Below are 14,608 nucleotides of genomic sequence, written 5' to 3'. Positions count from 1 at the left end.
ACTGTTTAGAGATACAGTAACAGGTTATGCAGTTTTACAGTATCTTAAACGTTAACAATTGATAGTCTTGTATGGGATCAGCAAGGGATCCAGTGGCTGGGTAGTATGGGATGTGGCAACTCACCGACGGTGGGATTTGAACCCAGATCCTCAGATCCAAAAATCAACAACCCAGAGCCTTATTTATTTATTTCTGTCAGATCGAATTAACAGTTCCAGGAGAATCTGAATAAATGCAAGTGCTTACATTTGTGTTTAGATACAGTAAATTTTAATAATCTTTTGGCACATTTTGCAAATTACTATTATTATTCTGTTGGAATTAAGGTGGTGTCTAACTGTAACTTCGGTTACCCAAAAATGCTACTATTTCTACAAATCTGAAAATTATTTTTAGTTTCTAAGCATCTTGCTCACAGTGCATGGAGGCAAAACAGACTTGTTTTATATTTTAATTGGTAATTACTGCCCTAATAAAATTTGGGACATTTTCAAGTATACAGTAGCTATGCCATACTGATATGGGTATTTTAGTTTCTTTGATTAAATGTACTGTAATTCAATTAAATGTTGTAATTATTCAATATTTTAGATACCCTCACAGACACAGTTTTTATAAACATTTTTCACATTTTTATCCAGGGTGTCAGTTGTACATGAGGTGACTGTAAACAGTGAACGGAAGTCTTTGATATTAGTGTATACTCACACTCTGATGTGCAGGTTATTCAGAGAATATAGACATAACACACAAGATAGCATTAATAATGTAAAAAACTATCTTTTTCAAAAACAAAAGTTAAACACTATTGAATGATAGTGTTTAGCTTTCATTTCGAGTACCTGCGTAATTTCTACACAAGTACTGAATCCAAGACTAGGGCGTGAAGCAACAAGAAGAACTATGAAGGATTTTTAAGGAACAGGGTCTACTGTGCCCCTTCTTAGGCATGAGAAAAACACAGTACTACCAGATTCTAGTGACAACAACAACTGTACCTTTTTTCTGCCAGGTTTCAAGTGACAGCAGAAAGAGAGGCAAGACTCTGGCAAACAGTCTAGTATTCTAGACTTCTTGATAAGAGGAAAGCAAATTTGACAAAAAGTAACAAAAATAATATATTACTAAAATGTAAATATGGATTACAATCTTAAATATGAAATAGACTTTATAGCTTAAATGTATTTAAGCGAAGTTTGCAATCACTAATATAACTGTAATATGATGATCAATAGTAAAGTTTCACTAGAGGGCAGTACAAAACTATGTTTAATGGTTTATAGGACTGAAATTCATGTACATGCAATATAAGCAGATTGGTTGCCAGCTATGTTTAATACAGCCTGAAAAGATTAAAACTAAAAAAGAGAATATCACCTGCAAAAATATGAAAGCAAGTGAGTCCCTAGGCAACATCACTCGCTCATTTAATAATCGTCTATAGCTTTACCCTGTATACAGGGTCGTCTGCGGCCTTAGCCTATCCATCGAGACTTATGGCACGAGGCGGAGTACACCCAGGATGGGGTGCCAATCAATTGCAGGGCACAGGCACATACACATCCTCATTCACACACTACAGGCAATTTGGGAACGCCAATTAGCCTAATCTGCATATTTGGACTTTGGGAGAAACCCAGCTAGCACAGAGAAAACATGCAATGTCTATGCATACAGAGGCAGGAATTGGACCTAGACGGGAATCAAACCCAGACTGGGAGGTGCAAGGCGACACAGTGCTAACCACTAAGCCACCATGCTGCCCCTTGGCAAGCTACCAACAACAATTGTTTATTGACTCTGCTGTAACATCAGAAGGATTTGCCCCCAATCCCGCCCAAAATAAAAAAAAATCCATGCAGTTACAAATGTCTAATTTAACACATTTAAGCCAGAAATACCAGCTTTATACTGCATCTAAATGCAATAAAAACTATATTGGATTATTGGCCTGTCAAATACAATGGAGGGAGTGAATTATTTGTAGACAACTACACGATGATACTTATTTATGAAAAAAAAAAAAAAAATTGTATTTAATTAAATGTTTTAAAGTCAGTGTTTAAAAGGTTAGGGTGTGTTGGCCCCTACAAAAATTGAGATTAATTCATTATCCATGTGTTCAAAACAAAAGATATTCCTCATATTTAAGTATGTGCTATATTTAAAATGCCAAGTGGCTATAAATACTTAAAGTTTACCTTTTTTTTCTTCCGCATCTCATCTTGGTCCAGTTGCCCACCACCATCAGATAGGAGAGGTGAGGTAAATGTTGGGCTTTGAGAGTAGTACTGAGAACTACGTAAGCCATCTTTCCTCAGCTTATCACATTCTGGTGGGAAAGTAGCACATTATGCCGTGTTCGGATCACAAATAAAAGTGTCCAATAAGTGTAAATTCACAACCATATCAAACATTTCCAGATTGTTGGCAAAAATATTTCATTTTGTAAGATTCATGATGGATACCAAGTTTACCCTATAGTCTTTTATGCTGAAATTAATAAATGTAATTAACAACAATGTTGCTTGTCCCCTTGATACAGTTAATACAATATACTGTAAGTATTATTGCTAAGATGGCAAATGTAGTTTGTGTCACTGTTAATAAAATCTGTTAAAAATGTATTTTGTGATGTGGATGATCAGTTTTGCCGTCAGATACAGAAAGAAAGGTTGTACAGTACTGTATGTGTGAAAGCCTTTTACCACAGAGATCTTTGGGGGAACATACACAGATCAGCTATAACATTATGACCACCTGACTAATATTGAGTAGGTCCCCTCTTTGTGACCATTACAGTGATGCACTTTGGGTTCTGTCTCCTTTCATGGAGAAACTAGCATTTACCCTTTCTAAAATTCAGCTCCAGTAGCTCTTACTGTATATCAGATTTGGAGTACATGAGTCAGCCTTTGCTCCCCACGTGCATCATTGTGCCTTGGCCACCCATGACCTTGTTACCAGTTCACCAGTTTTCCTTCCTTTGACCACTTTTGGTATGTCCTGACCACTGCAGTCTTGGAACGTTCTCACTAGAGCTGTAGTTTTGGAGTTGCTTAGATCCAGCTGTCTAGTCATTACAATTTGGCCCTTGTCAAAGTCACTCAATTCCTTATGCTTGCCCATTTTTTCTGCTTCTATGACATCAACTTCAGGGACAAAATATTAACTTAATGCCTAACACAGTATATCCCACCCACTTCCAGGTGCCATTGTAACAAGATATCGTGACTGGAGCTGTGGGAAGGGTCAGATTGTGTTGGCTAGGCGACGGTTCCGGAACCGAAACTGCAGCCCTGGTAGGATGTTCCCAGTCTACAGTGGTCAGGACCTACCAAAAACAGAACATTATGATAAAGGTATAATCACCATTTTTGGTTTGAGGTTTAGTTTATAAATGTGAGATATGAACTTGGGGTTATGAATCTGCAGATTGATGTGTACACATGCACCTCGAACCACTGCCTTTGGCACACTGATTTGCTTTAAATGATGATTTTCATTGCCTGCTTGTATAATAAAACCCTACTAAAGGAAAACACAAACTTCTTAGATACAGTGGCGTCTAAAAGTCTGAGAGGACATTACAAGTCTGGGATTTAAAAAAAAATTATTTATAAAGTAATAAAAAAAGTTTAGAAATTTTGAAATATTTAAAACAAAAAGTGAGTTAATATGTAATAGCGTGAATATTTAATATTAAAAGCTATACTGTACATGATTTCTAGCCCTCTGTTAAAATGTAAGCAAATATGTGATACTGACCATAAACTGCTTTGTACGAAAAATCAGATATTCCTCATGCTTTACCTCTTCTATTATTAGATTTTATATAAAAAATTTTTTTAATCTAAAATAAATTATACGATTTTGCACAAACTTGAATCTAAACTGTACTTAAAGCGAAAAGGAGACACCATGTAACCATTTTGTAACCATTACAAAGATTGTTTTTTTTTAAAGCTGTCATCAATAATATAACTTGTATTCAAGGCTGTTTAATTAAATTAAAACAGAATGTACATTAGAAGCATTTTGGACCATATGTCGCAACACTTTCAGCTTATGACTTTTCATTAAAGTCTGCTCAAAGATCTTCTTTTATACATCATAATATTTGTTATCTAGGACAATGCACAAAGATTCTTCATAAAGATTATGAAAAACAATCTCTGGCCATGCCTTGTGAAAAACAATATACTGTCGGAAAGCATGGGCTATTTATAGTTTGGGCTATTCACTTTTTGACGTGATAACTAGGCAAGACATGTAAATTACTTTTAGCAGCATTTCTGTAGATCCACTAGTGTGGTACAACAAAAAATAACTACTTTAGCAAGCCTGAACATAACCCAAGTGTGAGCCACATGGCCTACTTTCGGAACACTGGAACTTTGTATTTTATACACAGACCCTGTGGGAACACAGCAAATTCTTAAATATGTCAAGAAATAAGTTATTACAAAGTAGAGACAAGCAAATGCTTTAAAAAGGATTTATATATTAGTCCCAAAATCTGCTTCCCTCAGCTATTCTCTAGGTCATGGCAAGCACCCATCATCAATATCATCAATATATAGTGATCTCAGTAAGTGTGTGCTGTGCCAGCATTGATGAGCTCGGCCCAGCTACATCTAGATAATTCTTTTGTTGCTGTAACAAGGTCAATATCACATACTGTAGGATGACCATGTACACCCAGAACACCTAAAGCTGTCTAATAGTACTATAATAGGTATACCATATTTCTAAAATAATATGCAAGAACATTTGACATAAAAATAAGCAAATACTTTAGCACCACATTATCAAGAATTATCTGCAAACATGGTTTAATTTAAGAAAAGAACAGCGCTGCAGGCTGTGTAACACTTCTGTTGGTGGTGTCTGTAGTAGTAGCCGAATGTGTTCAGTGGTCAGTGAATAACACAGGAGGGAGAAGGGACGAGAGAGAGAGAGAGAGAGAGAGAAAGAGAGGGAGAGAGAGAACACATGTCATCCTTTTAATTCCACAGCAGAAGGGGATTAAACACTGTTCTTATTATAACCTGGTAACTCTGCTAACACACATGTGAAGTTACTCAGACACATGATCAACTAAATACACTTGTCAGGACTTTCCACAGACATATTTACATCTTTGAGAAATTATGTTTATAATTTTTCTTATAGAGACCTGCCAAATATACTGTAAATTGTCAGATTTTACCATCCTTATTCGGGACTTTGTTGGCCCCAACGCAAGATACAAACACACAGACCTGTCTTTGCTGAGAATAGAAACAGTAAATTTTATACGAACTGCATATTTTTAAAATAAAATATACATTATATCTACTGTAAATCTTAATTAACAGCAATTTAATAACATTTTTAAAACAAGTCCACAAAATCCTGTTTAAACAAATGTGTAAGTACAGTAGGTGTGTGTCTGTGTGTGTGTGTGTGTGTGCAAATCTGCCTGCATATAAAAGACAAAGACAAACACTTTTACTGTATCTTACCTTTTTATCTGTGAGTTCAGTGTGGCCTAATATTCTTACTAATATGTATAAATAAACCTGATTTCATGCATCATTTATAATATCGATAACAGTTTTAATTGTAGATTGTGGTTAATTTATTAAAGATTTTCAAATCCATGAATAAATATGATTTACATTCTTTGCCAAATATTATGAAATGACCACACTTTGAGGACACCACTCTTTTTTTTTACAATTTCTGGCAAATAAACAATTCAGAGACATGAATCAAAACAGCTTTGGTTTAATACTTTCAACGTTTTTTTTTTTAGATCAAATAGAGGGGGAAAAATTATAGGATTATCAAAAAAATTTTTTACTTCATCACTCTTTATCTGGCTTTTATGATGACGTGAATTAATTGAGGTGTGGACTCTATAAAAAACAATATACTCTAACAACTTACGTTCCACTTCTACTATTATCAATCAACATATCAGCTTTGCAAGATACTGTAAAGCCTTGTCAAGGACAGATTTATTCCTTTTTTCTCCTTTTTTTTTTTTTTTTACTGTACATATCCACCATACATTTTCTGTCAGATTGAGATCCAGAGTATTTGTTGGCGAGGTCATTGAACTGACTTTCTTAACCTGAATAAGAGCTAAAAATTATGTTATATTGACCAAGCCTATTTTCTATCCACGGGATGAGAAAAGTGTCCATAATTACAATGTACCCATGTGCACTGACTATAAAGGTAAAGATTGCCATCTCCCCTGATTGCTTTCTTTATAAAGTCATCCTAATATATTTCATTAGAATGGCATAAGACACATGCTCCAACTCATCCTGGCCAATGCAGATTTGTGACTCATGTTTGAATAGCGCTTTCATACAATCATCCACACTCCATAATTCCTTTTTTCATAGTAATAAGCGTTAACTAGTCTACAAGAAGTATGCCAGTGCTCACAAAAATGGGACAGAAACGTGCTCAGGTGGCCACCTGCTCTTTGTGCCTCCTGCCAAGATACAGAAGGCACATACAGTACTGTACATATACACAAACACACATGAAATCTAGATATAAATTTTCGCCTGCAACTTACACCTAAGTCACCATGTTTCCTACGGCTACCAATAATTATTGGAGAAAGAAATACCCATAAATAGACACAGTCAAAGCGATAGACTAGGTCTCTATCTTTCTCTAAAGAGGCTGATGCTGTCACTAAACGAGGTCAAGAATTACTCACTGTTACAGAAAGAGGCTGTTTAACTGACCCTGCAAATGGCCAACCACGGTTGCAAATTCATATAAGCATATGATATAAAAACGTATAAGAAAATTTACAGCAAGAGAGGATATATATATATATATATATATATATATATATATATATATATATATATATCTTCTGCTCTAGCCATGAAACATGAACTTACTGTTCATTCAGCAAATTTTTTCTTGAAGACATTTATCGTTGCCTTTGAAAATCCACCTCACTACACGAAGGTGTGTTTCTTATCCTAGCGCTTATATACTGTTTGTCCATGCATCTGGGAATTTTTGTAGTCCAACGAGCAACCATGGAGGCCAATGGTGACATTGTAATTGGACTTTGTATTTGTATTTATTCCCATTATTTTCATTTGGGTTGTATTTATTCCCATTTTCACAACCCCCAGATAACATTCACACACAGATTCATTTGGATCCCTCAATTGGAAATGCCTATTGGCCTTATCGCCATAACTTCGGACTTGTGAAAGGAAACTGGAGTACGCGGTGGAAACCCATCAAGCCCGAGGAAAACATGCAAATTTCATGCACACAGACCCCAAGGTGGGAAGTGACCCCAGACCCTGGAGGTGCAGGATGACAGTGCTTACCACCACACCACCGTGCCACCTATATACTGTTCATGACTCTTTACTTAGAACTTAGGACCTCATGCATTTGGCTGCCTAACACTCGCCTCTCACACTCAGTACAACACCGGTCTCCTTTATTGCATCAGTGTAATTCTTTAAGTGTTTGTCTCACCTCTGAGAACAGTCCTCAGGTTGACCTTGGCCTGGCAGTGCAGGTCCTCCACACATGGTGGTCTGCTCCCTGGCAGGAATACATTCTCCTGCTGATGCCAGGGTGCTGTGTAATGCACTGACCACTTGCTTTCCTCATCTAAACTGGACACAGCTAGAGGGCAAAAGGAGAAGATAATTCATACAGGTCACTGAATGGAGAGTAAAAGTTAAAGGTCAGTGTAAAGAGGTTGTTTAATAGATTTTCTATTTATAAGAAGCATTTCAAGTTGGTCATGATTTGCTGGAGAAAACATAAAGATATGGAACAAGAAGATCATTTCATCTAACTTTGTTTTAAATCAAATCTCCAAATCTCAAAGCTAAATCTACTGCAAATAAACTGGCCTTGACATTCATTTATTTATTTTCATCCAGATATAGTGTTAAGTGCAGAGACAGAAACATGAGGTTGGTTTGGAAACATCATCTTGTGTAATGACCAAAGCATGGCATGCACCACCAGTCAGATAAACCATTTCTGCACCAATGTATCTGAACACAGTGGCTCTGCATGCCTGTGTGGTCCAGGCAAACCCAAATTACACTATTAATTATTCCATAAGCCTCCGGGTGAGAAACACTAATTCAGACTCCATGATTAGACACATAAGGGCATGTTGGTGTTTATTGATCCATTCTCTTTTAATCAGGTCAGGTTCTGTATGACTATAGAAAGCTTTAATAATTAATAATTATAAATAATTATTATATTCTGTCACAATCTACATGGTGGCCAACAAACAGTATTGAGGCATATCGAAATTCAACATTTTAATGAAAATTTTAAAATATAAAAAATAAATTATAATAACAATAAGAATCATTTGTTATTTTGTGCAGTTATTTAATGATCAGTATTTAGTATGAAGTATTTTATTTAAAACCCTTTGGGATCCTGCAGGGCATAGACTGAAAAAAAAAAAAAAAAAAAACGTCTGCGGTACTCTTGTGCAACTTGTTCAGTCCATGTCTGCTTGATTGCTCTAATTAGTACAACTCTTCAGCCAGATAGATTGAAACTATTTAGTGACATTACCTGTTTTGTGAATAGGGATAGCTAAAATACATGAAATATGTTGTCTTAATATCTCTTTACACTTTCTGCCACCAATATCTACTAGAGGTATACTATGTTTAATCAACAAAAGATTAATTATAATAGTAGAAAGTGTTTTTTTTTTTAACAGAGCATTGCATAAGTATTCACCCTCCCCAAACCTTATCTCCTTAAACTCTGTAGTATAAAAAAAATGGAACTGATATGGGTGAAATGGGATTATAGTATTAGTATATTAATGTGTTGTATGATTTCAATATAAATACAACTCCACAGGGGAGGCCCTAAAGAACTGCCTAATATGTTAAAAGCTCTGTAAAATTGTATACACTCAAACACTACACCGCTTATTATGTATGGAGTCACGGGAGGCCTGGAGCCTGTCCAGGGTGCCAGTCCATTGCAGGGCACAAGCACACACACACTCACTGGAGCAACTGGAGAAAACGCTCTAAGCACAGCTGAAACATGAAAACTCCATGCACATAAACCCAAAATGAGACTGTAACCCTCGAGCCTGGAGGTGCGAGCCCACAATGTTAACCATTGCACCACCAAGCAGCCACATTGTATGCACTCACAAATAATTGAATTTCTGATATTAGCAGTTTGCACCAGAAGTTATTTTGGGGTTACACACTACTGCAACCCCTAACCCACACAGCAAGCAAACATACAGACACAACCACACTTGGATTTGATGTGCTAGGTTGTGACAAATTTATGACATATAATCATAACAAAATCCATTTTGATTTGTAACATTTTAAGGAAAATGTAGTGTGGTCAAGACATATAGAGGCATAAGTTGTCAGATTTTTTATATTTTGATAAATGTGCAAATCCTTCCTCAGCCATTGCAAATGTTTTTTTTCTTTTTCCTTCTAGTTCCCCATTTAGAAACCTATTAATGTAGTTTTTTAAACTCTTAAAATCTCCCCTAAAAGCTGTTCCAAGGTGATACAAGATCGGATTAAAGAGCTTATTGCTTCATCAAAATTAACCAGCTGCAGCAAATCCCTAACCAGTGATTAACTCATTAATTTTCCTTCATCTATCCTTTCTCACAAAAAAAACTATTAAATTAAAAATCAGGTGATTAAACTAGAAAGAAAACGTAATTAGCCAAGCTTGCGGTAAAAACGGACTAGCCAAAGGAAATTGTTGTCTATGCTGGTTACTGAGCAACACAGATAAAAATGCACTGCTCCCAGTTAGAATGTCCCGCAATCCCTCAGAGTCATTTAACATGCGAAACTATACGACAAGACATAATGAAGCATTAGCTCGCCTACAAAACCACACCTGTCACCCTTTCACTGGTCTTCACAAGCAAGGTCAGGCAGATGTACATTCATTCTTACAGTCACATGCATCTAATCCAGTGTAGCAGCATTAGGATGAAACATCCCACACCCTAAAACACACAAAGTATAGCTGACCTTGAACCAGTGCTCCGTTGATATAAACCTAGCTGCAGAAAGTGACAGGCAAGAGAAGCTTACCCTTCTTCCTGAAGTACTTAATGACGGATTTGAGAGTTATTCCAATGAACACCATTGTGAAATCTCAAAGCTGGCAATAAGGCTTCTCCTGAGAAACGCGTGTGGTAGTCTAGCATTAGCGGCAGTGGGAGTGTGTGTGTGTGTGTGAGCGTGTGTGTGAGCGTGTGTATATGGGAAAAGAGGCAAAATTGAGTGCAGGCAGGGAAAGCATCACAGTGGTACTGCCCACTTTATACACATCGACTACACATTTTATGCTGACTGGAAAAGCAGCGTTCAACCTCCCCCTCCCCACTTTATTTCTCTCTCTCTCTTTCTCTCTCCTCTCAGAGTTCTGCCCCCTTTCCCACCCTTCCTTCGCCCATGCATTGTGTTTCGTTTCCTTGTGTCTTGCCGCAAAGCGGTTCTCAGGCTTGTCCTTCTGCTTTGGTGTATAGAGCCCACATCCTCTCTCACCTTGTCTTCACTCGAAAGCTGTGCAGGTGTCCTGCAGTGGCAACTGTGCCAGTGCGCCATTCATCACCTACAATCGACTCCTGTTTCTTTATCTGACACGAGTTCTTGTTAGTTCGTCCCAACCATTGCATTTCATTTACAGAGTAAACGCAGGTGAAAGGACATGTCATTGGGAAAGCATTCCGTATGATGAGGGTTAATTTTAGGGCTCAATTGCTATTCTTGTTTAACATGTAACCACTGCAGTGGCTCATCACTGAAGCAATAGCAATATCCACCTCTTTCTCGTTCACTCTCCTTCTACAGTATCTCTCTACTTTTCTCTCATTTGAAGCATGAATGGAGCACTCAGCGTTTTCACGTGGGGCCGGTACTGAGTGCAGTAGTTCACACATCATTTATATTCTGCACACAAGATCCTGCATGATAACCAAATTAAACTGCAGACTGGGTTTTTTTCTTTTACATATTGCAGAGTCTGAATAAGACATCTGGTCTTTTTTTTAACAGTCATAGATAAAGGTCTCTAGATCTGATGTTTTTTTTAAAAAAACAGATATAAATGCATATATTCGTATTCGTATCTTGGATTTGAATCAAATTTGTATCATCATTCGATTTGGTCACTGAACTGCACAAAATTTGCTGAATGTTTGGGTGAACAAAGAAAATGTAGCTTGTAAAAAATAAACAAAGAAACAAAAATATCTTAATTACATAAGCAACCACCTAATTCCATGTGGATTTAATGGTAATTTAATGCTAATTATTTTTTAACCCAGCTGTTAATGAACTTGCTCCAGGACTTTATACCATTTATGGATTTTTCTATAGACCGCAATATGCTTTATTATTATTATTATTATTATTATTATTATTATTTATTGATTTATTTTTAATATACAGTATATATTTCTAATAAATTCTGAGGTCTGGAAATAGGAGTTCATTTGACTTAATATGTTTTGTCTGGTCATTTGACTAAATATTTTATCTTTCCTCCAAGACCATCTTATTCTCCCTATACATGAAGAAATAGCTTACATGATTTAAAAAAAAAACATACTGATTTATAGATCGATGACAAAGTACAGTACATGCCAGCTATGCAGAAGTCCGATTATAGTTATTACTTTTACTATTTCTAAGTATTTAAAGTAAATTTAATAAAAATAAATAAATAAAAGAAACAATTTCAAACAAGAAAAAAAAGATGGTCAAACTTCCTAATAGCCATTAACATTCGCAGTTAGTTCCATAGTTCATTCACAGTTGGGAGTAAATTCCTTACAAGTATCCTTGACTCACACTATGGTCTGTGTCTCTGCCTTGCTGATCCTATTGTACCGTTTAGATTGATCTGGAAAAGCAGATAAGTTTGTGGAGGCTCCTCTCCTGCTCAGACAACACATTCAATAAAGTGGTACATAAGCAGCTGGGGGCATACGACCAAGTCTTTAATATCCATGCTACCACCTCTCCATGACAACTAGAGTGTGAAAAAACAGTAGGGTGTTGGATGTCTTCACGAATTAACTCAGTGGGTATTTTTCATCACTGGAAATTTTTCATCACTATTTTAGTATGTTCTTCTTGTCTGTTTCAAAATGTTTCTCTAACGATGATTTGCTTGATCAATTTTGCTAAGTAATGTAAAGAAATCCACTTGCCTGACCTAATTGAATGGAAGATTTTCTAAAAAACATTCCCATGCCAAAAGACATGGCACTGCATGCATGTTGGGAATTTATAGCTGCACTAGGTTAAGCATAAATTGCTGCTTAATGACCTTTTAATCTTTCAATCTTAGTTCAAAAAGCCTCTGGGTAAGTTAGGGCTTTTAGTTGTCTTCTGTCTGTATGAAGAAATTATACTGATGGGTGACAAAGACAGAAAAACAGCACAATGTACCGTTCAGTTGGTCGAATAAACTACCATATAAGCTATAAGTTTTTAATCAATGAAATAAAGTAAAGGACTAAGTAATCAGTACATAGAGTAGTAGGACTTCTTTTAGTAAGAAAAATTTCAGTGACTGTTCTATTAAACATGGAATGTAAGCAATAATTTTTACACAATTTTACAGTAATCAGTCACTCACTTTAACTTGTAACGACCTTGTACTGGTCTGGGAATACACCCCAGATTGGGCACCAGTTTATCACCAGGCAACATAGACACACCCATTCATCCCAAAGGGCAATATATCTCAGCCAAACTGGCATGTTATTGGGAGGTGGGAGGAAACTGGAGAACCTAATGGAAATCCTAGTGGACCTGGGGAGAAATTCCACACAGACAGTAACCCGAGCTCCGGATTATACTGGGGCCCTGTGAAAAGGCAGAAGGCTGTGCAACTGTGCTGCCCTAAAATTCTGTTAAAAAAAAAAAAAGTCTGTTTTGTGGTTATGCAAAAGATCTGTATAATATAATCAACGCCTTGTTCAGTGCTAAAAGAAAAAAAACAAAAAAAAACATGTTTGCGCTCTCCTAATCATGACTCTAACTAATGAAAATGAATATTTTCAAAAGCATCTTTTATATTCATATATTCACAATTACAATGCCACATGAAGGAAAATCATTGTCCTCTTTAATAAAATTTTAAAACGGCTGCTTTTTATGCAGAAGAAATCATATAACTGATTGGATGCAAGGGTTCAAATACAGTGTGACTTTCCTTTAACAAGAAAACTGGTACTCCTAGTGATGACGACATACAGGCATGGCTTAACAATATCATCATAACAAGCTCTTATCATTTGTCCTTCAATCTGTAGCTCTGCACAATGGAGCCATTCAGGTCCAATGTCATTAGTCACCTGCAGGTCAACAAGCTCTCATCAATCTGACTGCAGGGACACTAGCAAGGACAGCCACTTAAAGAAGCCACTATTTCTGTTAAATCGTAAAAGACGCATGTGCATTAGAGATTGTGGGTTTGTGTTTGAACAAAAATGGGAACAAATGCACATACTGTAGCCATAAACGTGCATGTTCTGAGAGAAACAGATTTTCTACATCAAATATTGCCAGTTAGCAGCCGTCCATTCCACATAAAATATTGGTGTACAGTAGCAGCCTTCCATCAGCTACTGCACAGGAAATGCATTATGATTGGATTAACAATTATACAATGTTTATGCCGTTGCAGATGCCTATTATTTATGACTGCGCATAAACGGCAATAATCCAAGCTAATTCCTGACAAATAAAGCATATGGCAATTATTTTAAAGGTCATATGATAAAACAGACAGCAGCGGAACAAAAGACTCCAAGACAACCCACTTAAAAGTTTTATCCCCCTTTATGGCTATTACAAGTTACAAAAGACAACTGTAAAAGACTCTAAATGATCTGTGCAGACATCATTTCTATAGTATCTATGTTTTAAGTAGGAATACCCACACTGTGACTAGTGAAAGCCTGCAAATCTTGAGCCTAAATTAACAAAACAATTTCCACTGTGCATTCAGTCCTTTTCACTATACATAATAAAGGTGTACATAAACAAGTCACATTTCAGACTTATTCAACCATACCAAATTTCATTGGTAGTTTCAATGCCGTTCAGGATCTACAAGCATAAGAAATTAACCAAGTGAAAGTCCAGGGCCTGTATTGACCAAGCGTCTTAAAGTAGGAAATCGATCCTAAGTGGCCTAAAATTCTCAGAGTGATGCCATTTTGGTCCTACTTTTAGGAGTGGAAGTAAGAACAATTAATACAGTAAACATTCTTGAAATAGGAAATTACTCCTATCTCAATCAAAATGCAGGAGAGCTCCAGAAGTGTCCTAACTGGGTAGGAGTTGCAAGAAAATGGAGTAAATTATTATTTAATCACATGCAGTATGTAACTGGTCTATTAATGAACATGTTGTATGCTGCCTCCACAGGTGACTGATACTGTACAGTTTTAATAACAGTGACAACTAAAAAATAATAAATCACACCCTGCTCTAACAGCACCACATGCACAGATTCATACATTTTCCACCACACAGCATGAAATCATCAAAAAAAACA

At 36.4% G+C, this 14,608-nt stretch overlaps 1 protein-coding gene across 4 annotated transcripts in view; it reads right to left on the bottom strand.

The window, feature by feature from the left end:
* Nucleotides 1-14,608, bottom strand: part of nhsl1a (NHS-like 1a) — a 63,434-nt gene that overhangs the window by 10,432 nt on the left and 38,394 nt on the right. For 3 of the 4 annotated variants that reach the window (XM_053509618.1, XM_053509621.1, XM_053509619.1), the window contains exons 2-3: nucleotides 7,520-7,672; nucleotides 2,203-2,333 (exon numbers count right to left, since the gene is read on the bottom strand). In XM_053509618.1, coding sequence (XP_053365593.1) covers nucleotides 2,203-2,333; nucleotides 7,520-7,672 — 284 coding nt within the window. Of the gene's footprint in view, nucleotides 1-2,202; nucleotides 2,334-7,519; nucleotides 7,673-10,122; nucleotides 10,278-14,608 lie in introns of those variants that run through there. The other variant, XM_053509620.1, reaches the window with a different exon arrangement.

This window comes from Clarias gariepinus, chromosome 13, assembly GCF_024256425.1.
Source record: "Clarias gariepinus isolate MV-2021 ecotype Netherlands chromosome 13, CGAR_prim_01v2, whole genome shotgun sequence".
Lineage (NCBI taxonomy): Eukaryota > Metazoa > Chordata > Actinopteri > Siluriformes > Clariidae > Clarias > Clarias gariepinus.
This window is presented reverse-complemented; position numbering and strand designations above follow the sequence as displayed.